Raw genomic sequence first — 22,072 nt, 5'->3', positions numbered from 1 at the left:
CTGCAAGACGCGAGAAGGTTTGCAACAGTTCATGACAGATTATTTCTCGGCTGGTGTCTTCGTATCTCCAGCCAGTCTCTTGTGTGTTTGTAGAATCACTGTCGGTCTTTATTCGTCGGTTGCCCTCCCCGCCCCATCTCACTCTAACCCCGGCTCAACCCTCGGTATAGGGTCACTAGGGTTAGGCGTCAAGCATCATTTTTTTTTCTTCCTGGTGCTCCCAGCCTTGGGTTCTCTTCCGACCTTCACCACACTTGAAGCTGCGTCTCGCAAAATTCACACACAAATCCTCACTCACAATGGTCCAGACCTCCAGTGTGGTGAAGGCCTCAGTGGCCACGGCCGCGGCCGGCCTCGTTGGTAAGTTCCCGATGCCGATGTCCTGTGCCGTCCGGGGGAGAAGGGAAGAGGAGGAGGGCGGGGAGGCAAAACGAGCCCAGCCCAGCTCCAGCCCATCCGGCCCCACGGCCCTTGACGCCGGGATTCCTCCGCACGCAATGAACCGCCTGCTAACCTCTACGGCCACGGCTCCGGCCGCGGCCGCTCTCTCGGCAGCCTACGTCATCTACTTTGACTACATGCGGCGCGGCAGCTCCGAGTTCCGCCGGTCGCTGCGGCGCAACGAGCGGCGCAAGGCCCGCGTCGAGCGCGAGAAGGCCGATGCCGACGTGTTTGAGAAGCGCCAGCGCGTCAAGATTGCCCTGATGCAGGCCCTGGCCCAGGGCTTCCCCACCGACGTGGCCCAGAAGGAGGCCTACTTCATGGAGCATGTCTCGATCGGCGAGCAGCTCAGCGCTAACCGTGAGTCGCTTTTTTTCTTTTTTTTCCGGCGGTTAGCTCTGCTGAAGAAAGGCCCCGCTAACTAGATGTCCTGCTCTCCAGCTGCGCAAGCCCTTGATGCCGCTTTGGCGTTCTACAAGGCTCTCAAGGTCTACCCCACCCCGTCGGACCTGATCCGTATCTACGACCAGACCGTGCCCAAGGTTCGTCTCCGCCAGTCTGCCCACCCGTCAACCCGCACCCACTAACTCCCCCACAGCACGTCTTGGATATCCTTGCCGAGATCATCGCACTGGACGGCGGCCTGTCCAGCTCCTCGCTGTTCGGCCCCGGCCCCGGCGCTGCTGCTGCCGCCGCTAGTGCGCGCGCCTCGCCCGCCGCTAGTGGCGCCGTCGAAGACGTCTCGGGCAACGTCGACTCTGACCCGGAGGAGGTCGAGCCCGAGCTCGAGGAGGAGTCGGAGAGCGACAAGCCCGTGGTCGTCGAGAGCGCCGAGGCTGTCGCCGAGCCTGCTGAGAAGGCTGCTGCTGCCGAGGAGGCTCCCGCCGCCGCCGCCGCTGAGACTGAGCCTGAGACCAAGGTCGAAGCCGAGGCCGAGGCCCAGCCCAAGGTTGAGCCTGCCGCAGAGACTGCCGCCACCGAGCCCGCTGCTGCTCCCGCCGTCCCTGACGCCCCGACGTCGGACAGCGAGGACGCCGGCAGCGAGGCCGAGCTTGTGTCTGCGCCGGTTTCGACTGAGGCCAGCGTTGCGTCGCTATCGTCCACGGACATGGAGTAAAAACGGGGAAAAAGAAAGAAAAGAAACAGAACAAAGAAGCAAAAAAAAACAAAGCAAAAGATTCAAAGAAACCCCCCCCCCCCCCCCCCAAGCAGAGCCGCCTTGGATCAGAGCAGGGAAGCTGTCTGTCGTTGATATCTGAGCACCAATATCACGCAGTGCCCTGCCCTTGCTCCCTGGTTCTCCTTGTTGTGTAGATGTTGTTGAGGAAGGCCGTTTCTCTCTCTCTTTTTTTTTGTTTCTTTCTCGACTGCTTTCTTGTTCTTCTTGAGTTGGCTTCTTTGGGCTTCTGGGCCGCAGAGTTGGCATCTGTGTAACACTTGATTGTATAGTATCCTCTTTTTTTCATGTTTTTCTTACTCTTGTTATGAATTGGATGGCGCATAGACCCGGAAAAAACTACAAAGACGTAAAAACAAATCGCCCAACCCAGTGTAGAACCCATTTACCGGACTTTTCTTCGTAAGCCGCATGACCGCGTTACTCTTTCCCTTTTTTTTTCTTTTGTTTCATCACTCCTCTCCTTCACTCCTTCTTGACCTCAATCGGCCGGCCCTTGCGGTCAACGCGCTGGTCGCGCGGGTCAAACCCGCCGTTGCCCCACGTCGCCCACTCGGGCGTCTCGGCGCCCATGTACTCCTCGGGCGTCCAGTCGCCGTCGGGCCCGCGCTCCTCGACGAGGCGGAAGAACTTGTCATAGTCAATCTGCGTGTGCCACTTGCCGTCGACGCGGAAGCGGCCGCTGCCAAGCAGGATACAGCAGCTGTGGGCGTGCTCGGCGGCAATGCCGTAGTCGAGGCCGCGCTCACGCAGCTTGGCGTCGAGTGCGCGCACAAAGTCGCAGACCTCCCAGTAAAACGGCACGTTTTGCATGCGCAGGCCCGCGTTGGCCGACGTCGCCGTGCCGCAGTATGTGACGCCCTTGACCTCGACAAAGCACGGCAGCGCGCGCGCCACCAGGTCCGCGTAGCCGTCGACTTCCTCGTCAATGTTGAAGCCCTTGACCAGCGTCAGGCGGAAGACGGTGCGGTGCTTGTTGCGCTTGGCGCGCAGAATGTCGAGGCAGCGCTGGAAGCGCTCCCAAAAGTCGCGGTGCAGCGGCCGGTCGATGCGCCGCAGCGACTCGCGGTCCGACGCGTCAATCGACACGTACAGCTGCGTGACGGCCTGCAGCGCCGCCAGCTGGTCCGGGTGCTGGGCGTTGCACACGAGAAAAGACGAAATGTGCTCGCGGTGCAGCATGGCCAGGAACTCGTTGATGTGCGGGTAAAAGATGGGCTCGCCGACAAGCGACAGCGCGCAGTGGCGGATGCGCAGGGCCTCGGCGTAGCGCTCAGCGCGCACGCCCGCCATGCCCTTGAGCACCTTGATCTTCTGGTAGTGGTTCTTCTTGACGCCCTCGAAAATCAGTTCGGGCGGGTCGACGACCCAGCGCCACGTGGTGCCGACGGGGTTCGTGCCGTGGCGCCAGCAAAAGACACACTTGTTGGAGCACGACAGCGACGGCGTGCTCTCCATGCACTGGTGCGAGTTGATGCCGTAAAAGGAAAACTTGTAGCACGAGCCGCGCCCCCGCAGCGCCGACTTGGTCCAGCGGCAGATTTTGACGCCCGAGTGCGACCCGACAATGGCGTAGCCCTGCTTCGTCAGCGACTTGTACGTGGGCGAGTTGATGGGGACCATTTCCTTGGCAGCGCTCTGCAGCGAAGCCGCGGCAGCCGTCTTCTTCTTGCCGGTGCCATAGCTAGTAAAATCGGTAGCATCAGGCGCAGGACCCGCAGAGCCGTTGATGAGCTTGCCCAGGTCCTCGACATCGCCCAAGTCGTCACTTGAGCGTTTCTTCTTGGCTGCGTCAACATACGTCTCGTTGTCCTCGTCTTCGTCGACAGAGCCCTCGTCGACATCGCTCTCGTCCGCATCACCGCTGCCAGGCAGCCCCTCGCCGAGCCCGCCCGTGTTTCCAATCAGCACAAAGACATCCTTCAGACCCTCGAGCCACTCGGCCAGACGCTCCTCATAGTCCGTCTTGGTGTCGCCCATGCCGACGGGATACGCACGCTTCCCGCCCGTCAACTTTGCCATCCAGCGGTCAAGCTGCTTGGCCTGGAAACAAAAACCCTCGTTCTCATCAGGCCAGCCCTCGCGATCTCCAAAGCCAAAGACCGAGTACCCAGCCAAGCCCGCCAGCGCAGCCGTGTCAATGCGGAAGTCGTAGTGCGTTTCCTGGAGATGCTGCAAAAAGGCATCATTGATGGTATCGATATTGTAGCTTGGCAGCAGGAACAAGTACACCAGCTCGACGCCCGCCTTGGCCGCCGGCGGCGCTACAAAGTAGTCGTCAAAGTCAATCTGCGCCAGATCCAGCGCCTCGGCATTCAGCAGGCTCACGTGCGCGCTCGCCGCCTCGCCCAGGTCCAGCTTCGCCAGCGCGTCGTTGAGCTGCGGCAGAAAGGCGCCCGCGATGCGCTCCGTGTTGGTAGTCACCGATGAGTAGAATACGAGCGGCTGCAGCTTGCGGCCGCGGGCTAGTGGCGACGCACTGGCGTCCTTTTGGCTACCGGCGCCGGCACCGCCGGGCTTAGGCAGACCGCCGACAATGCGCTTAGGCCCGGCCGTCTTCTTCTCGCGCGGGGCCTTGGCGACCGCATCAGTCTTGGTCAGAGGCTTCTCCAGTGTGGTTTCGGCCTCGGTTTTTTTCAGCTGCTTCTTCTTCTTCTCGTCGAGCACCTTGGGAATCGCAACAAGCACCTCACGTTCTTCCGTCGCAAAGTACACCCGCACGCCCATGAGTAGCACGGCAAAGACTACAAGAGCAACATTACGGTACTGGTGCCAGAGGTCAAGTAGGTCTGTAGCAAAATCATGAAAAGGGTTAGCACCGGTGTCGGGGTTATCTACGGGCTCGCTCGGCGCACGCTGCCCGCGACAAGCGGGCAACATGCCGGGCCGTAGCGGTAGCCAATGGCCACCCGCGGACAAGAGAGACACTCCAACTCACCGTATCTAGTCGCCGCATCCACGCCGCCAGCGGAGCCAGTCACGAGATTGGAACGGGCCAGCCCGTTTGGCGAAACGTCCATGGTGGCTGGCTGCGATTTGCAAACAATTAATGGACGAGAAAGAAAAAAGGCAGACAGAAACGGCTTCCACAACAAAAGAAAAAGCTCTGTGCTGCTGGTGACTTGATGATCTTCACAATTTCACAAGTGAAAAAAAGGAAGAAGAAAAATATACAGCCACTAAGCAGCCGTCTTGTAAATCTGCGGCCTGATTGGAGGGGTCATTCGTGCCCCACCATGGAGAAAAATGCAGGGCAGAAAGGGACAGCTTCTGATTGGCCAACGGCTACAGGGCCGGGCGTGACATCATCACAAGGCTGCACCAATGTTCAACAGGCAATTATATTCTTCTGCTTTTGACCAGGACGAAAATAAAAAAAAAGTGAAAATAATACAAACTAACCACAATGCGCTGTATAAATGGCAACAAAACAACAAGACAAGATTAAGCAACACAAAATCAAAGTTTAAAAATCCAAGACGCAAAAATACTCGACATCTCGACTCATTAGATATGCGGGAGGGGTGTAGATGCAGCAGCGGGGGTCGGAGCCGCCCGGTTTACAGTTGCCCCGAAAGCAAAGCCTCGACAGCTGTTTACAATGTTAGCAAGACATCCCCGAATAGAAGAGGGTGGTGGAATAAAAAGCTTACCGCTGTTAATGTACAGCTTCTTGGCGTCCAAGGGGACACCGAACCGCCGCTCGAGATCCTGCTTGATGCCCTTCTTGGTGACAGTCATCAGGTCGGCGGTGCGGAGAATCTCGCGAATCTCGGCCAGAATGGCATCGTCGCTGGGCAGGCCAACCATGTCTTCGGGAGAGAAGAACTGCGAGCCACCGTATGTGCTGTTGCGGTTGTCGCCAAGGTGCGACGGCGCCAGAGACATACGGGAGCCGTACTGGGGCAGGCCGTAGGAGGAGCCCAGGTTGCCACCGTACTCCGACATGGGACCCTGCGCCTTGGTGGCGTAGCTGTAGCCCGAAACCTCCGAGTGCGTATCGTCTCTAGCAGTCGCAGTCTGGGTCTCCCAAAGCTCCATCTGGTACTCCTCCCACTTCTTCTTGGGGATGGAAGACGGGTCGAACTTGCCCTCATCCGAAATGACAACCTTCTTGCCCTTCTCGCCAGCAACAACACGGGTGTTACCCCAGTTGAAGTCGTCCATGTGCCAGAACGAGTACAGCGGGAGGGCAAACGTGAAGACAGGCATGGCGAAAATGTAAAGAATCATCCAACCAATCATTTCCCACTTGCGGCGCACAATAAAAATAAAGGCCTGCAGACCGTAAATGACAGCCAGCATGATGAACGAAGTCAACGGTAGGGTGCCAGAGTCTTTGGCAATGAGCACAATGAGGTAGACAATGTAGGCCAGGGTGACAGGCTGGACAATGGTGGACAGGAGATCAACAAAAACGATGAAGCGCATAGAAAAGCAGCAGAAACCACAGAGCTGGTTCATGGGCATGAGCTCCATCAAGTTGTGGACGGTAGAGTTGATCCAACGACGACGCTGCGAAAGGAACACAGCCCAGGAATCAGGCGCGATGGTCCAAGCCTTGGCCGAGGCAATGTACTTGGTCTTGAAGCGCGAGTGGTACTTGATGAGAAGGGTTGTCAAGTAACGATCCTCACCCAGATGCAGCAGGTTCTTCATATGCAGTGTGTCGACACGAATGGTCGAGTAATCCTCGATGATTTCTTTGCTGACGAAGAGAGGCTTGCCAGTGTCGGCCGCACGAATACGGTACATGGAGAAACAACCGGGCAAGCAAGTGACCGAACCAAATAGGGACTCGAAGGCCTTGGCCAAGTTGTGAGAGATGAAGTATTCGTACACCTGAATCATGGTAACAATTGACGATTTGGCGTTGGTCAGAGCAGTCTCACCACAGAGGGCAATCAGACGGGTGTCATCCTGGAACTCAGATACCATCCGGCTGCAAGAATCAGCAGCTACATCCGTATCGGCGTCGATTTGGAACAGGAACTCGTAAAATGCAGGGTTGACTCCAATGATGTTGCGGATCTGGTGGTACATCTCAAGCTCCAGGGGGCTCATAGCCAGGTTGTAGTGCACACGGTTGAGGAAGCGCATGATGACCATCTGAGAATCACGCTTACCACGGTTACCAGGGCGAGAGACCTCGGAGGGCTTACCAACCTTGACGAGGACCAGGAACGGCACAATGTGACCCTGGACTTCGTAAAGACCGGAGTATACCTTACCCATATTGTGCTGCTTCATACCCTCACCGAGGGACTCGAAGCTCAGCGCCTCAGGGTCAATGTTCTCCGGAACACCCAGAATATCAAGGACGATGCGAGGTGTAGGCTTGTCATTTCCCTGTCCGATAATCATACCGTCGCAGACAACGACCAAGAGCTTGCGCTTGTCATCATACTTGGTACGAGCAAGAGAGTCAATGGCACGACGAAGCGACTCCTCGTCCTCAGTGTAGGCAGGAATCTGACACATGACAAACTTGTCCAGGTTCTCAGGCATGGTTTTGCCTCCGAACTGAAGGGCAGCAAAGAACTTGAAACCAATGATGATACACAGGGCGATTGAAACAGCCAGGACCATGTAGTCAGAAAGCTTGCAACGGAACGAATTGCGCGAATCAACAGCACCAACGTAGAAAAGGTTTTTCATGCAAGTCCACTGATTGACCTTATCCGTAGCACTGAGAGAAACTTGGTCCCAGAATTCGCCAACGTTACCACCAGCCGCGCTACTAAAGATGGAGAGGACCTTGTCGGACATGAATCTCGTCTGGCTCAGGGCATCATCGGGAACAGAGTCACCATCGGCGACCTGGTAGGTACGGCCACCACCGGAATTGTACTCAGTAAAGTCGAAGACATCATCGCCAATGTAGGCAATCTGGCGACCAGCGGCGGCAAGCCTCTTGATAGTTCCAGGGGTGTAACCAACCCGTCCCTTGTAGTAACGGGAGCGAAGCATGGTCATCTGCTCGTAGTACCAGTCTGGGCGAGAATCGTTGGTCCAGGCACGGAAGTCGTGGAACTGGTAGGTGTTGTCCTTATCACCAATGACAGAAGCTGCACCAGTGACGTTGACAAGGCGGGAACTGAGAGCGACGTGCTCATCGATCGGACCGTTGATTCCTGTGCACAGGGCGCTGACCTGGACGGGGAACAGGCCCGAAACATCGGTACCAGCGTAGTTCAGGAGACGTCTTGACTCGATGACATTAGGGTAGTGGCGAGGGAGGAACTTGCCCCAGTCAAAGACGAAGCCGCGGATGGCAACATAGGCTGAGTTACCGTCACCGTTGTGGGATGAAAGTTCGGCAGTACCGTAGACATGTTGCGTAGGGCAGATGAGCAGAGGGAAGCCGACAACGAAGAAGGCAGCAACAGCACAGACGAACCAAATCAGCATGTTAATGGCAAGCTTCTCTCTCCATGCAACACGGATATCTTTTCGGGGCTTGCGGCCCAAGACTCGTACGAGGAAATCAGGAACAAACCAGGTCATGGCGTAAACAATCATGACCCATCGCTTGCGGCTCGGACTATCACGGAACTCCTCAACCTCATCCATCTTCTTCTCCTCGTTACGCTCAAGCATCTGCTCACGAGTTTCCAGATTTTTGAACATGTCACCGTTACCAAAGGTGGACACACCTGCATCAGACCGAGCATCGTCGCCATAGTAGCCCTTCTTTTCGCCGTACTGGGGAGTACTGGTTCCAGAAAGCAGTCGTTCTTTCGAGGCGGCGAATGCTGTGGCATCTGTACGAGTCTGCGGGTGCTCACCATGATCAGAAGGAATAGGGTAAAGACCTCCGGAAGAGGGACTGGTGATGTTGGCAATTTCCATCCAGCAACGCTCACTGAGGAAGACACCAGTCGAACCAACATGAACTTCGTTGCTAGGCCAGCGCTTCTCATCAACGACAAACTCTACTCTCTCACGCTCGCTACCCATGAGGATGGTTTCGCCGTCAGAGAGCCCAAGGAATTCGCCAAAGGGCAGGAACAAACTAAAGTCAGCGGACCGAAGACGCTGGCTGATTTCGACGATTCCGAATGTCTGCAACTGAGTCCGGACACACTTGCTGTCAAACTGATTGGCTATTCTGCGGTCATTGGGCTTCAGGCAGAAGATGAAGTATGCGTTTGTCCCAATATCATTGACAGCACGTGTAACATTATCAAGAGCAGCCAAAAACTGACCGGAAGCACCCTGTTCCGAGGCACGAGTCTTGCGCCCGTCGCCAGCGTCCTCGTCCGTCTTCTCACGAGGTGTAGGACGGCTCCGACCCTTGCGAGACATGACACTGGGTTGGCGGGAAGGCTTGGAGCTAATGCTGGCCTGCATGACGGCAGAGCTCTCCTGGGGGTGGCCAATAGTTTGGAGAGCGCCCTGACCGAAAAGCTGGGAAATGAACTCACTACGAGTGGAGTTGATCATGTTCATGAGATCGCTGGACACGATCTCCCCGTTCTCTTCGATGAGGCCCTGGACGTTGTACTCGACCTCGCCGGCAAAATGTTTGACAGAGAAGCTAGCAGCAGTGTTTTCGGTGTAAAAGTTGCTGCCGGGCAGCTTGGCGGTGGCGGCACCGGGGACGATAGCGGGGTTCTTGCCCTCGAAACGCTTGCGCAGGGATTCAAGGAACTGAAGATCGGTACGGTGACGACGTGTCTGATCATCCAGAATGCTCAGGAGACCGTTACCACTCTTAAGCAGGCCCTTGACGGCATCTGAGTTGTCGAAGTAGCTGGTTGCAGCAACAGTAACTTCCTCGGACTCGAGGAGCTCGGCTTTGCGCTCGAAGAAGTTGTTGAGGGTGACGTTGTAGAGGGCTTCCGTGGCAGCGTTGGAAAGCAGCTGGTCAAGGGATGAACTAGTCGAGGCCTGCTGGGCAAAACCAGGGAAATCAACGATTGACACGGTGTTGGCGATGCTCTCCTCGCTAGCACAAAGACGCTGGTTGACGTTCTCAACGATGTAGGCAATGAGCAGCGAGTACAGTGTGCGTGCCAACTCGTTGGCGTGAGATCTAGCACCTTCAGGATCCAACATGACGGTAACACGTTCCTTTTGAATCATCTTGTTCTTGTATCCTAGGGTGTTTTGCAGATCGGCAGGGCTGACACCCAGGAAAGCAGCTACAATACCGAGGGTGTCGGTATTCTTGACCGTCGTGGTGGTTGTGCCACCCTCGTGGGAGAAACCGTTGCTGTCATCGGCAGTCACGGAAGTGTTGGAGGTGGTCTGGAACTCGAGCTGGCCGATGTGGAGAATGGCAGCCAGGACCTGGCAAATCTCGGCGACCTCACTACGGGGGAACTCCAGGCGTTTCAAGGCATTCTTGAACAGAGTAAATCCCTCGGCATCATTGATGCCAACCTTGAGCTGGGTCGGGTGGCCGAGGTACTTCCATCTGGTGGGCGAGCTGGCAGGGCTATCCAGACCGAGGTGAGAACGCTCGGCATCACTTGTACCGGCAAGCAGGTAGTAGAGGATGTGGAAGTTGCGCTCGCCGGTGGGAACGTCGGTAATACGACTCCGTTCCAGACGATGATCAAGGAGCTTAGCACCAATGAGGACGGGGTTAGTGGTTGTGGCAGTATCGTACTGGAGCTCGTAAAAGAGGCCAGCCTTGGAGGCAGTGGAGGTGGTGGCAGTCTTGGTGGTGGTCAAGCAATCGAAGACGTAAGCTGCCAGGGAAACCTTGTTGGACAGAGGAGTCGAGGACTTGCCGAGGATGGCGGTTAGGAAATGGCTACGGAGGGTGGACTTTCCAGAGCCAGACTCTCCACTGTGGCAGGGTCACGTGGTTAGTACGCGGCCAAAGAGAAGACGGTACGCGGGGAACGTCTACTTACAGGAAAACAACGGCCTGGTTCTCGGAGCGGTTGCCGAGGCGGATAAAAGCGCGGTCTGCGATTTCCTCAGCGCCGGCCTGAGTGCTGCCCTCCCGGCCGCCGTCAATTCCCTTAGACGACGAGGTGTATGTGTTGAGGGCGATCAGGGCATGGGAAGACAGGCGGGCTGTAGGCTGTGAGGCGTAGAACCGCGAAGCCAAGTGCGAGGTTAGTTGCGTGTCGGACTGCAAATGGGCCGGCAGAGACGGCAGAGACGCCTGTGAAGGGCCTCCATTTGGCTGGTGGCTCATGGTGACGGAGGGTACGCCCAGAGCTGAGCGGAAGAGGCGGGGGGTCGAAGCTGGTGGGCGGCAATGGAGCAGAGGACGGAGATCGAGGCAGACGACGACGTGAAGATGCTTCCAGTGATGGTGGCCCGGACACGATTTTGTTGTGTGCAAAAAGGGGCGTGGCCAAAGGGCTGGAGGTGGTGGGCCAAGGCAAATTAGAAAAGAGTTAAGATGAGAACAGGAATCAGAAATCAAGATGAGACAGAGCGAGTGATGTCCCCCTTTGACGCTGAGATGAGAGCGAAGGTGAAGAAAGGCAGAGTAAACGACAAGCAAGCGAACGACGGTTCTTTTTGGCTGTGGAAGGGATTGTCGTGCACGTTGCAATAAAGACAAGACGACGCACACTATCGAGAGACGAGACAGAACGGGGAGAAAAAAAAAAGGGAAAAGAATAAAATAAACAGTCAAGCCAAGACAGGGGATGGGCCGCAGGAAAGAAAAGGAAAAGAAAAGAAGAGATTTTTTTCTAGTGTCTGCTTTTTGACAACAGCCACATTCCTGCTTGAGAAAGGAGGCCAAGGCAGTTACGTATTTACAGAAGGGGGCAGTTGCCTTCCAGGCCAGCAGGACGAATGAAATATGTACATGTTGTGACGCCGGAGGAAAGAAGGCGCCAGCACGAAGGCACGGCAAACAGAAGGCCAGCCATGACGAAGCAACTGCCTCCAAGCCAAAAAGGACACGACTGCCGGCCGAATCTCTCTCATTCTAACAGCGAGAGAGAGCCTGTATTCAGTGTCTCTGTCTCTACTCTTTTTCTGTGATTAGCGAGCCCAGGGCTACCCAAGCCCCCCTATGATTCCCTACACCTCAGCGAGATGAATGAGGGCGACCGTCGCTCTGAAGAGGTTGACAATGCACAGCAATGCAAGGGGACAATGGCTGCTAGCTAGCACGCAAAAAGTGCCTGTCCCTAATATTTGCCGCACCGTGCTCCACCAAAAAGGTACCTCGCAGATACAAGCCCAGCCAGCTGTGGGTCTGACATGGGGTTCCTGGCTAGGCCCAAGGGACAGGGCGGAAAGCCGGTGGACTCAGCCCGTAGAGCCAGGCGCCTTAGCTTTAGCACCTGCCCTTTTTTCCGGGACCGCCTATTCTGGTTGTTTGTTGTTGCTGGGGTTCCAACGACGAGACGAGCCCGGGGTTGTTCGCACGGTGCGGCACTGGGTACCTAGACAAGCGTACATACTAGGCGAGCCTGCGGCCTGTCACTGCTATGGATGGTCAAACACGTCAGCGACCTGAAGTCGAGGATGGGATGTGTTTGAGAAGCAGCTTCGAAAACGCACACGATACACCACGTAAAAACACAACTGCCTCAGGGACAGCAAGCGTGTCTGGAACGCGCCAGAAAAAGATTACCGGCGTTGGTGGCGCTGTTGGAATGCCGCTCCTGTGGCAATGGCAATCTTGCACGGGCCGACAGTGCCGGAGGGCTCTTCTTCGCACGGCCAGAGCAAGATGCATAAACCCATGGCCATGGAAGGAGCTTGAGCTTGGCCAGGCGCTGGCGCTGGCCCACTGACGCTGGTTAGTGAGTGAGTAGTCGATAGAGGAAGAAATACGTGCCAGTGCGGTGGATACGTACTATACACAGCGCGAATAGCACAGGCTGATGGACTGAGGAGGGGCTGTGTGAATATGCACCGGAGAAGAGCAGACAGAGTGCATTTGCAAGGTGGGAATATAGATTGAAGCGTATGCTTATGCTTGTGCTTGTGCTTGTGCCTGTGCTTATGCGTGCATTTGTGCACCCGTTGTCCTTCGTATTCCCTGGCTGTCACACGGGATTCACGCTTTGTCAGCGCTAGCCAGAACAAAGGATTTTGCCTTTGACGACAGGCTCTAGTTCTAGTGTCTGGTTTGGAAGTGGCAGTAGCCTAGTGGGCCGATGGCCGCTGTTCTGTGAGCTAATAGGGCTGTGTATTTTTATTGTTGTTTTTATTGGCCAACTATTTTCTTCTGCCGGGTGGTTGACCTCGTATTGTGGGGTGTCGTTCAGGGCGCTAAAAATAGACACGGGCTTTGTTGCTTGGGCTACTGGCCTCTGTAACGAGATTCACTCACGCCGGCAAAGCACATACATATGTACATACATGATGGAACTATGTGGTTAGGTCACCACACACATACTGCACCACCGCTACTCAGTCCCGCTGCGTACGCTGAATACCCGTCCATACACAGCCCAGTCTAGCCTAGCCTCTGCTCATCATACAACACTGCAACACGAAAAACATGACGCCCTCCCCTCCCCAAATCCCTTTGCTCAAACTCACGCCCACACCACCACCATCCTCTTGCTTCGTATTCCAGAACGCCAGGGTAGGCCACAGCGTATCTGACGTGACAAAATAAAACGTGACGGTATACCATGACGACCGACTGCTGCCCATGCTGATGCTTCCAATGCTTCCAATGCTGATGCTCACACATGGATGAATCATGCGTCAGGGACGGACACGAGGGCCGCCGGCTTGTGGTGCTGGCAGGATGCTTGCCAGAGGCAGAGGGGCTCTAGGCCTCTTGTTTCCTGGCATGGCTTTGGCACAGCTCGTCGAGGCTGTCGGGTTCTTTCTCCATGTTGGGGTAGGGTGCACAAGGACACCTCCCGATCAGATTACATGTGTCTTGTGTAGTTCTGTAGGTAAAGTTGTACCACGTACGCTACACACTCACTAGCTGCAACCAGCCCATGAACCTGGAGCATGAAAGTCTGGCCAACGGCAGTTACACCCGGTGCCCTGTACAAGTTACAAGTTCTAGCACTACTTGGATGGCGTCCACCTGGCTGACTCTGTCTACTGTCTAAATGGTGTTGGCGCAACGTCACAGAAGATTGGCGCTACCAGGAGGCGCTGCCCTGTGCTACTGAGACTTGCTCTTATATAAATAGACATGGACGGAATGAGACAATGACAATCTGGAGACGAACACTCGCTATCACTCAGTCCACTCAGATATGTGCAGGCATGAGTCTGCACAGGCCTGCATATGTTGCACAAGTGTAAAGGGTGTGTATGCGGAGAGCATTTGAGCATGTGCATGATGCGATGCGTACACAACTATGTGAAGACCATCTCGACCTTCCTTGCATCTGTCTAGTCTCGGGCGACTTCCGCCGTGTCTGTGCTTCGAGGTCATCATAGAGACGACGATCATCCTAATCACCAAAGGCAGTCAGAGGAGATCGACATTGGCCTGGGGCAACAAAATCAATCCGACCCCGGCTTCATCAGCCCACAAAGCCCAGGGGCATTGCACCACCTGCCTGTAGTTGGTCTTGTGTGCTCTTCTCATAGTGATGGAGATGGTGTGGGCGGTCGATAACAGCATCTAGACCACGATACTTGGCAACGAGATGGTGTGGCTGATTTTGTCTTGTATGAGTGTAATTGGCACACAAGTCGCTCAGGTAACTGGTTGCCGGTGGTACAAACATCCAAGCACCCAATGTCTCGCATCGCATGGCACAGTAAGCTCCCGTCTTCGGTGAGATTTTGGCCTCCTGCACGAACGAGCTTGTCCAATGGCGAATTGCGTCGATCTCCTCTGCCAAAGTGGCTCTTGGGTGACACGTGTCAACGTCAACCACCAGAGTTGCATGTGTTGTCGCCATTATCACCAAATATCTGTGGTGGTGGTGGTGGGCGGGTGAGGAGTCCAGCAGGTCTGAGAGACCCTAAGGATAGCAGTGCTGCTGGTAACCCTAGCGAACACACATCCATCTTCTGCCCTCTTCCCAATCCTTTACGTTGCGCTCAAATCCTTCTGCTCCTACGGCCATGGTGTCTCGTATTGCCAACGACTAGCATCTGATTCCCTAACACGGTTGGATTTGCTGCAACGCTGACTTTGCAAGCCATTGCTATTCCCACGAGACGCAGTCTGTCCAGTCCCGTCCTTCCGCCCTGGGTTGGCATGATGCTAGCAGAGAGCTGGCGCTCGAGTGAACATGGCCGTAAGACGCCGTCATGATGGTGCTCTAGTAGCGGGCAGGAATATCTGGCGGCCTTGAAGGACACAAGCAGCCGGCGCACTGGCTATAGCTGGCGGCTAGGTCGGCGGACTTTGCACCGTCCTCTGATGGTCTATTATGCAGGCAAATGCCAGCAATGGTGCAAGGGGTCAGGCCAGAGGTCAGCTGAAGCCACGCCTGGGACGCAAGGAAGCAGGCCTGAGAGAGAGGGCAAGAGAGAGAGCCAATCGAGAACCCACAGATCCCAGAGAACCCAGAGAGAAGACCGATCTCCACTGACTTGACTGGAGGACAGCCTAGTCGAGTCGAATGCCCCTTACCGTGTGGAAACTGTGCCACCGCACGGAGTACACGCGCTGTACCTGGGGCCTTTGGGCTGGACCCCTGAGTTCCAGTGGATTCATCAACTTGCAAACCCCCAACCCAACCTCACCAGCCCTGCACCAGGGATTTAAAGCCTTTTAGGGGTATAGTCAGCATTGACCTATAAGCCAGGAACCTGCAGAGCCCCCCTCTGCCCATAAGGCGCAGACAGTGAATGGACAGACGGCCGGCGACCGGGCGTGCAAAGTTGACCCAAGGACAGTGCGCAGACTGTTAACACTGTGCGTAGATGGCCTCACGAGCGTTACTATAGAGGGCCACTCCCCTAATTCAGTGGCTGGAGAACAGTGCGGACGTCGTCCACCGCTGTATCACAGCGCCCCCACCCACCAATGCCCAGGATTTGCAGGCATTCTCGCTGCTCTGGCATCTGGCCGTCCGCTGCTTCGCATTCTCCGCCAGGCCTTTGTTTTCTTTTCTCTCGTGTTCCTGTCTCCGTTTCTCATCTGGATTCCCTTAATTTCCTTTTCTCCCCCTTCTTTGTTTTTCTTGCTGCCCCCCGTTCACCATCTGCCCTCCGCCATTCACTCGCTCGTGGCGGCTTTTCTTCTCCCCAGCCGGTAGTCTCACCTCACTTCACTTAGAGTTAGAGTTTGTCCTCTCAGCGTCTCCGTCTGTCCATCACGGCCTCGCTGCCTCTAGACCTCGCCATCTCTTTTCCTCTTCCTGTCGCTCGCTCTTCTCATTGTCTACTTTCTATCGTAATACTCGTCGCTTGTCGATGACCCAACAACCCAACTACACCGAAAATACGCATTTATCCTAATATTCAAACTTCCCGCTCGCACTCTGCCGCATCTTCATCTTCTGCATCTCGCCCCAGCATCACGACCACTTTCCGCCTTCCTCTCCGCCTCGTCCGTGCCATCTAGTCCCTTCGGGCTTCACGGGCATCATGGCCAACCGAATGTCCATGTACTCGATGGCCTCTGAGCCCGCTGGCCGTCCCAGCCAGCCGAGCGGCCAGGTCACCGCCACGAACCTGCTCAATGCCATCCACAACATCTACCTCTCCGGCCAGCCCCACCAGCTGGATGCCGGCACCAGCGTTGTAGTCAACACCTGGCTCACAGCGTCCCAAATGGGCCCCGACGGTCGTGTCGGCGGCACTGTCGACAGTGCACTGGCCAGCCGTGTCTGGGAACACGCCCGCCGCCGTGCCGAAGATGGCTGTGTGATTCTCGGGTAAGTCGTGTCCATCGGCTCTACTTGTTGTTCCGTACTGACAAATCTAGCTCTCTCCACAACTCGGCGCCGTCTGTGCTCACGCCTTTCCTGCTCGCCATGCCCTGCTCTGTACCCTCCGTCATTTTCCGCGGCTTGGAAGCCATCCAACCCTTCCTGCGCTGCGTGACCCCGTTCAACCCATCGCTTCCTCGCCAGAGCGCCCTTGCCGTGGCCCTTACTCTCAACCTCAGCGGCGAGGTTGTCGGCGCCAACTTCTCCCTCTCTCAGTCCGGAATCGACACCAAGAACGGCCTGCTTGAGATCCCCACCGAGGCGGGATTCCGCGCCTTTGACGTCTTCTACTACCTACTGACCTCTGCTTCTACGCCCGCCGAGAGAGAGTTCCTGGGTCTCAAGAGTCCCAACAACTACCAGCTCCTTTCCCGGTCCGGCACTTACGACCCCCCTTCCTACCTCCCCGCTGCCGACGACGCTGCTGCTGCCGAGGATTTCCGTAGTGCTCTAAAGGACATTGGAATCAAGGGTTCCAACCACCGTAATCTGATCTCTATCCTGGCTGGCTTGCTGAAGTTGGGTGACACGCTGGACTACTCTCTCGACTCTGATGAGCTGGAGAACATCTGTGAGGATGTTAGTGGTCTCCTGGGCATTGACCCCGAGATTCTGATCAACAAGTGCTCGACCGAGGAGCGCCCCATTCTCATTGGCGGTCTCTATGAATCTCTTGTGGACTGGGTCATTGCGAGAGCCAACAAGGCCATGAATGCCCAGATTACCCGAATGAAGGATGGCGTTGAGTCTGTTGATGGCCGTTCAGTTGTCAGCCCGCCTCCACCTGACAACGGCGATACTGTCAACATCACCATCGTCGAGGTGCCAGAGATCGAGCTCGGCAAGGCCATTGCTCTCCGGGGCATCTTTGACGACTCCCAGGGTATCAACCAGGAAATGATCCGTGATGGTGTTGAGATTCCTTCCCCGTCTTCATCCGTTGTTCGCGAGGTCGAAGCCGCTGTTTCGGCTGTCGGCCCTGACCTGGGTGACATGTCGGGGCCTGCTGGCCGCGATCGCGAACACGAGCTTGAGAAGCGCGAGATTGTTCTGGAGCGCATTGCGCTTGCCGTTGAGGATGACGGCTTCTTGAAGAAGCTTCTCTTCCCTGACCCTGCTAAGGGCATCAACCTCGGCCGCGAAGGCCGCTTTGAATTCTCTTCCCTGCTTAACTCTAGCCGTGTTTGGTACCATCTCAACATTCACCCCACTGATGAGTCACCCGCCAGCCTAGCTGCCTTGCCCTCCGTTAACTCCGCCTGGTCCGCTGGTGTGGTTTCGCGCCAGCTCCGCTCTTGGAGACTCACAGAGTGGGCCAGTCGCCGCAACAAGTCCCTAGACTTCACCGCTGATTACGACATTGACGAGTTTGTCCAGCGGTTTGCCCCCCTGGGCTGCCGTGAGGGCCGTGACGGTATCGAGCATTGGCTCATGGCACGCAGCTGGAGCAACGGCCAGGTTGTGGTTGGTAAAGAACGTGTTTGGATGCGCGAGGTTTCCTGGTGGGGTGCTGAGAGCATGCTCGACATGAAGCCTGCTCACTCCATGCGCTCCATGGTCAGCAACTTGCCTGGTGACGGTGGCTTTCCTACCACTGGCAGCTACTATCCTCCCCCCATGGAGTCACCTACCAATGGGAGCCGTGAGCAGCTGCTTGATCATCAGCGTAGCTTCAGCCAGGCCAACATGAGTCAGATGACCCTGGGCAATCAGAACCCCAACGCCGCCCCTTCAATTGCTCCCAGCGGCATGCGCAACGTTCACGCAGGTGACTACGGTCTGGGTAACAAGGGTGATGTCTACCAGGGCGAAGTCTACTACAACGAGGAGGGCCAGTTTATTGGTGGCCTGGACGCCGAGTTGGCTGAGGGCAAGCACATTGAAACCACCAAGGCCACCAAGGAGCGCCGTCTCTGGGTCGCCATCGTCTGGGCTTGCACATGGTGGATTCCCTCGCCGCTCTTGCGTTGGGTTGGCCGGATGCACCGTCCCGATGTTCGTCAGGCCTGGCGCGAAAAGTTCGTTCTGTGTGGTATCATCCTGTTCCTCAACGCTTTCATCTTGTTCTTGATCATTGGTCTTGGCAATGTTCTTTGCCCCAACAAAAACAAGGTTTGGGATATTGGTGATGTTTCTTCACATACGGCTGACAACGACTTCTATGTTGCCATTCACGGCTCGGTCTATGATATCAGCAAGTTCTGGAAGCTTGACCACGGCACCACCAACATCAAGGTCACTTCCTCTGGCATGCAGCCTCTCGCCGGTCTGGACCTCACCGCGTACTTCCCCATCCCCTTGTACCTCACGTGCCCCAACCTTGTCAGCGACAAGTACTTGACTCTGCAGCACAACGATACTGAGGCTGTCCAGTTCTCCAACGCCATGCACACTTCGGGCGACCGTACCAACTTCCCTAACTCGGAACTGACCGGTGCTACCTGGTACTGGGACCGCTTCCTACCTACCATGAAGGAGTACTACAAGGGCCGTGTTGTCTATAAAAAGTCTGATGTCAAGTCCGAGGCCGAGGATTCTGCGCGCAAGTGGTTTTGGTACAAGAAAAAGCTTTACGATTTGACCGACTATTTCTACACTCTCGACAGAATGTCTGGCTCTGCCTCGTACGGCTTCTTGAACTCTGACCTGACTGACATGATTGAGAAGAACACTGGTATCGATATCACCTCCAAGGTCAACGATCTCCGTACTGAAAAAGCCAATAACGCCACAGCCCTGGCTGAGGTCAACGACAGCATTGACTGCATCATCAACAACTGGTACATGGGTGTAAACGACTTCCGTGACTCGGCCCGCTGCCAGGTTATCAACTACATGCTGCTTGCTTTCACCATCATTGTCTGCGCAACCATCCTGGTCAAGTTCCTTGCTGCTCTGCAGTTTGGTTCCAAGAAGCGCCCCCAGCCCCAGGATAAATTCGTTATTTGCCAGGTGCCTGCCTACACCGAGGGCGAAGACTCTCTGCGTAAGGCTATTGACTCCTTGACTGCGCTGCAGTACGACAATAAGCGCAAGCTGATTTGTGTCGTTTGCGATGGTATTATTGTCGGTCAGGGTAACGACCGCCCCACTCCTAAGATTATTCTTGATATCCTTGGTGTTGACCCTAAGGTGGACCCCCCCGCCCTTCCCTTCAAGTCCATTGGTACTGGTGCGGAGCAGCTCAACTACGGCAAGGTCTACTCTGGTCTCTACGAGTTTGAGGGCAACGTGGTCCCATACCTGGTCATTGTCAAGGTTGGAAAGGAGTCTGAGCAGGCTCTCTCTAAGCCTGGTAACCGTGGCAAGCGTGATTCGCAGATTCTCCTAATGTCTTTCCTGAACCGTGTGCACCATCGCTCGCCCATGAACCCTCTTGAGCTAGAAATGTTCCACCAGGTCAACAACATCATTGGAGTGGACCCTGAGCTTTATGAGTACATCCTCATGGTTGATGCCGATACTTCGGTTCGTGAGGACTCGCTGAACCGACTGGTCTCCGCCTGCGCCAATGACGCCAAGATTGCTGGTATCTGTGGTGAAACTGCCCTGGAGAACGACGAAAAGACCTGGTGGACTATGATCCAGGTTTACGAGTACTACATTTCTCACCACTTGGCCAAGGCCTTTGAGTCGCTCTTTGGCAGTGTTACCTGCTTGCCTGGTTGTTTCTCCATGTACCGTCTCCGTACTCCTGACAAGCGCAAGCCCCTGATCATCTCCAATGACGTCATTCGCGACTACAGTATCTGTGATGTCGACACTCTGCACAAGAAGAATCTGCTGTCTCTGGGTGAGGATCGTTACCTTACTACTCTGATGACCAAGTATTTCCCCACCCACCGTTACAAGTTCATCCCCGATGCCTACTGCCAGACTGCCGCTCCCGAGTCCTGGGCTGTCCTGCTGTCTCAGCGTCGTCGTTGGATCAACTCGACCATTCACAACCTTTTCGAGCTGGTGCAACTGAAGGAAATGTGCGGTTTCTGCTGCTTCTCTATGCGCTTCGTTGTTATGCTGGATCTTTGCTCGACCATTATCCTCCCTGCCACTATTGTGTATCTCGGCTACCTGTTGTACCTCATCATTGGTGACCACGGCCAGTTCCCTCTCATCTCGGTCATCATGATTGCTGCTGTGTACGGTCTCCAGGCTCTGATCTTCATTCTGAAGCGCCAGTGGCAACACATTGGTTGGATGATCATCTACATTCTGGCACTTCCCGTGTACTCCCTGATTCTCCCCGTGTACTCTTTCTGGAACCAGGACAACTTTTCGTGGGGTAACACTCGTATTGTGGTTGGAGAAAAGGGTGACAAGAAGATTATTGCCGCGTCTGATGGTGTCTTTGATCCTCGCAGCATTCCACTGCAGCGCTGGGACGACTACGCCATGGCCAACAACCTTCCAGGCCGTCGTGGATACGCTGACAAGGAGTACTACGCTGATGACCAGTACGAGATGGACGAGATGAAGTCCGTGTACTCTGCTGTCCCGGCCGGATCCGTCCTGGGTGGTGGCATGCACCGCAACTCTTACATGCCCCCATCGCCTTCATTCGGTGCTCGTGGCCAGTACCAAGATCACCCCATGAACAGACAGTCCATGGCCTCAATGGGTGCCTCGCCCTACCACGACGGCCGCTCGTCAGCCATGGGTCTGGGTGCCTCGACCAACCGCCTTTCCAGCGTCTCGCCGGGTCTGGGTGCTAAGCGATCGTCTGCCATGCTGCGTTCGCCGTCAGCCTTTGACTTCCAGACTGGCGCCACCGGCCCTGACGACCTGACCATTGTCGAGGCCATCCAGGGCGTGCTGCGCGAGGTTGATCTCGACACGGTGACCAAGAAACAGGTGCGCGCCCTCGTGGAACAGCGTCTGCAGACCGAGCTCGTCGGCGAGCGGAGGGCGTTTATGGACCGCCAGATCGACACGGAGCTGGCCAACATGTGATGGTAACGAATGTAAGGGAATGGCCCGCTAAGCCGGCGCATTGTGTTTCTTATTTGTTTTTGGATTGATATTTTCTTGCTGCTGCTAGAGGTTAATTTTCTTTTTTGCCTGTTTGTTTGCGTGTGTTTTTTGCATACTTTTATATTACATTTATTTATTGGTTTGTTGTCGTGTATCTAGGGGGCTCCCTCTGTACAAAGTTTTGATTTGTTTGATTTCCATGTGTTTTGTTCTTATTTAACTGTTGTTGATAGTGGTTACGAGATGGTGCAAGATTGGCTCAATGAAAATGAATCCCTGCGTGAGAAGTCGGGTTTTCCGAAGACAGTACGTTGTGAGTGCGCAGTGTTTTGTGATTCTGGATGATTATGAGCAAGCTGTTGGTCTTTGAAGGGACCAGAACACGTGATGGAAGATGTGGCAATTGAGTGGCGATGGGGTTACACGTTGATGGTATACTGGGGTTTGTCTACTATAGCTGACGGGCTTAACTTCTTACAGATCGGATATCTGTGATCGGACAACGCCCGGAGGAAGCTAGAAGTCCAGACGTCTATGGGCTTCAGGGCAGACATCTGCTACAATCCAGCTTGGACCGGCCCGGCGGCCCCCGCCGTCCAAGCTTGACATGTTCTCGCCGGTTGTCCCCTAAGCGTTGTTATGTTTTCGCATGCTGCTTGGAGATAAGATGCCTATTTATATA

At 55.5% G+C, this 22,072-nt stretch overlaps 4 protein-coding genes across 4 annotated transcripts; 2 read left to right on the top strand and 2 right to left on the bottom strand.

Moving 5' to 3' along the window:
* Positions 1-299: 299 nt before the first annotated feature.
* On the top strand, positions 300-1,558 carry BROUX77_007724 (uncharacterized protein; the record flags this gene model as incomplete). Its single annotated transcript, XM_073752849.1, has 3 exons — positions 300-801; positions 883-983; positions 1,040-1,558. 3 exons carry the CDS (start codon positions 300-302, stop codon positions 1,556-1,558), a joined length of 1,122 nt encoding a protein of 373 aa, XP_073602017.1.
* A 525-nt stretch (positions 1,559-2,083) lies between these two features.
* BROUX77_007723 (uncharacterized protein) lies at positions 2,084-4,638 on the bottom strand (the record flags this gene model as incomplete). Its single annotated transcript, XM_073752848.1, has 2 exons — positions 2,084-4,407; positions 4,557-4,638. The coding sequence occupies 2 exons, from the start codon at positions 4,636-4,638 to the stop codon at positions 2,084-2,086; spliced, it is 2,406 nt and encodes an 801-aa protein (XP_073602016.1).
* A 540-nt stretch (positions 4,639-5,178) lies between these two features.
* Positions 5,179-10,775, bottom strand: BROUX77_007722 (uncharacterized protein; the record flags this gene model as incomplete). The annotated part of the gene is made up of 3 exons (XM_073752847.1): positions 5,179-5,210; positions 5,272-10,418; positions 10,486-10,775. The coding sequence occupies 3 exons, from the start codon at positions 10,773-10,775 to the stop codon at positions 5,179-5,181; spliced, it is 5,469 nt and encodes a 1,822-aa protein (XP_073602015.1).
* Positions 10,776-16,075: 5,300 nt separating this feature from the next.
* BROUX77_007721 (uncharacterized protein) lies at positions 16,076-21,369 on the top strand (the record flags this gene model as incomplete). Its single annotated transcript, XM_073752846.1, has 2 exons — positions 16,076-16,365; positions 16,416-21,369. 2 exons carry the CDS (start codon positions 16,076-16,078, stop codon positions 21,367-21,369), a joined length of 5,244 nt encoding a protein of 1,747 aa, XP_073602014.1.
* Positions 21,370-22,072: the final 703 nt, after the last annotated feature.

Source organism: Berkeleyomyces rouxiae (assembly GCF_048999995.1).
Source record: "Berkeleyomyces rouxiae strain 22BRR77 chromosome Unknown BrBRR77_ptg000012l, whole genome shotgun sequence".
Taxonomy (NCBI): Eukaryota; Fungi; Ascomycota; class Sordariomycetes; order Microascales; family Ceratocystidaceae; genus Berkeleyomyces; species Berkeleyomyces rouxiae.
Note: the sequence above shows the minus strand (reverse complement) of the source record. Positions and strands in the feature narration are given on the sequence as shown.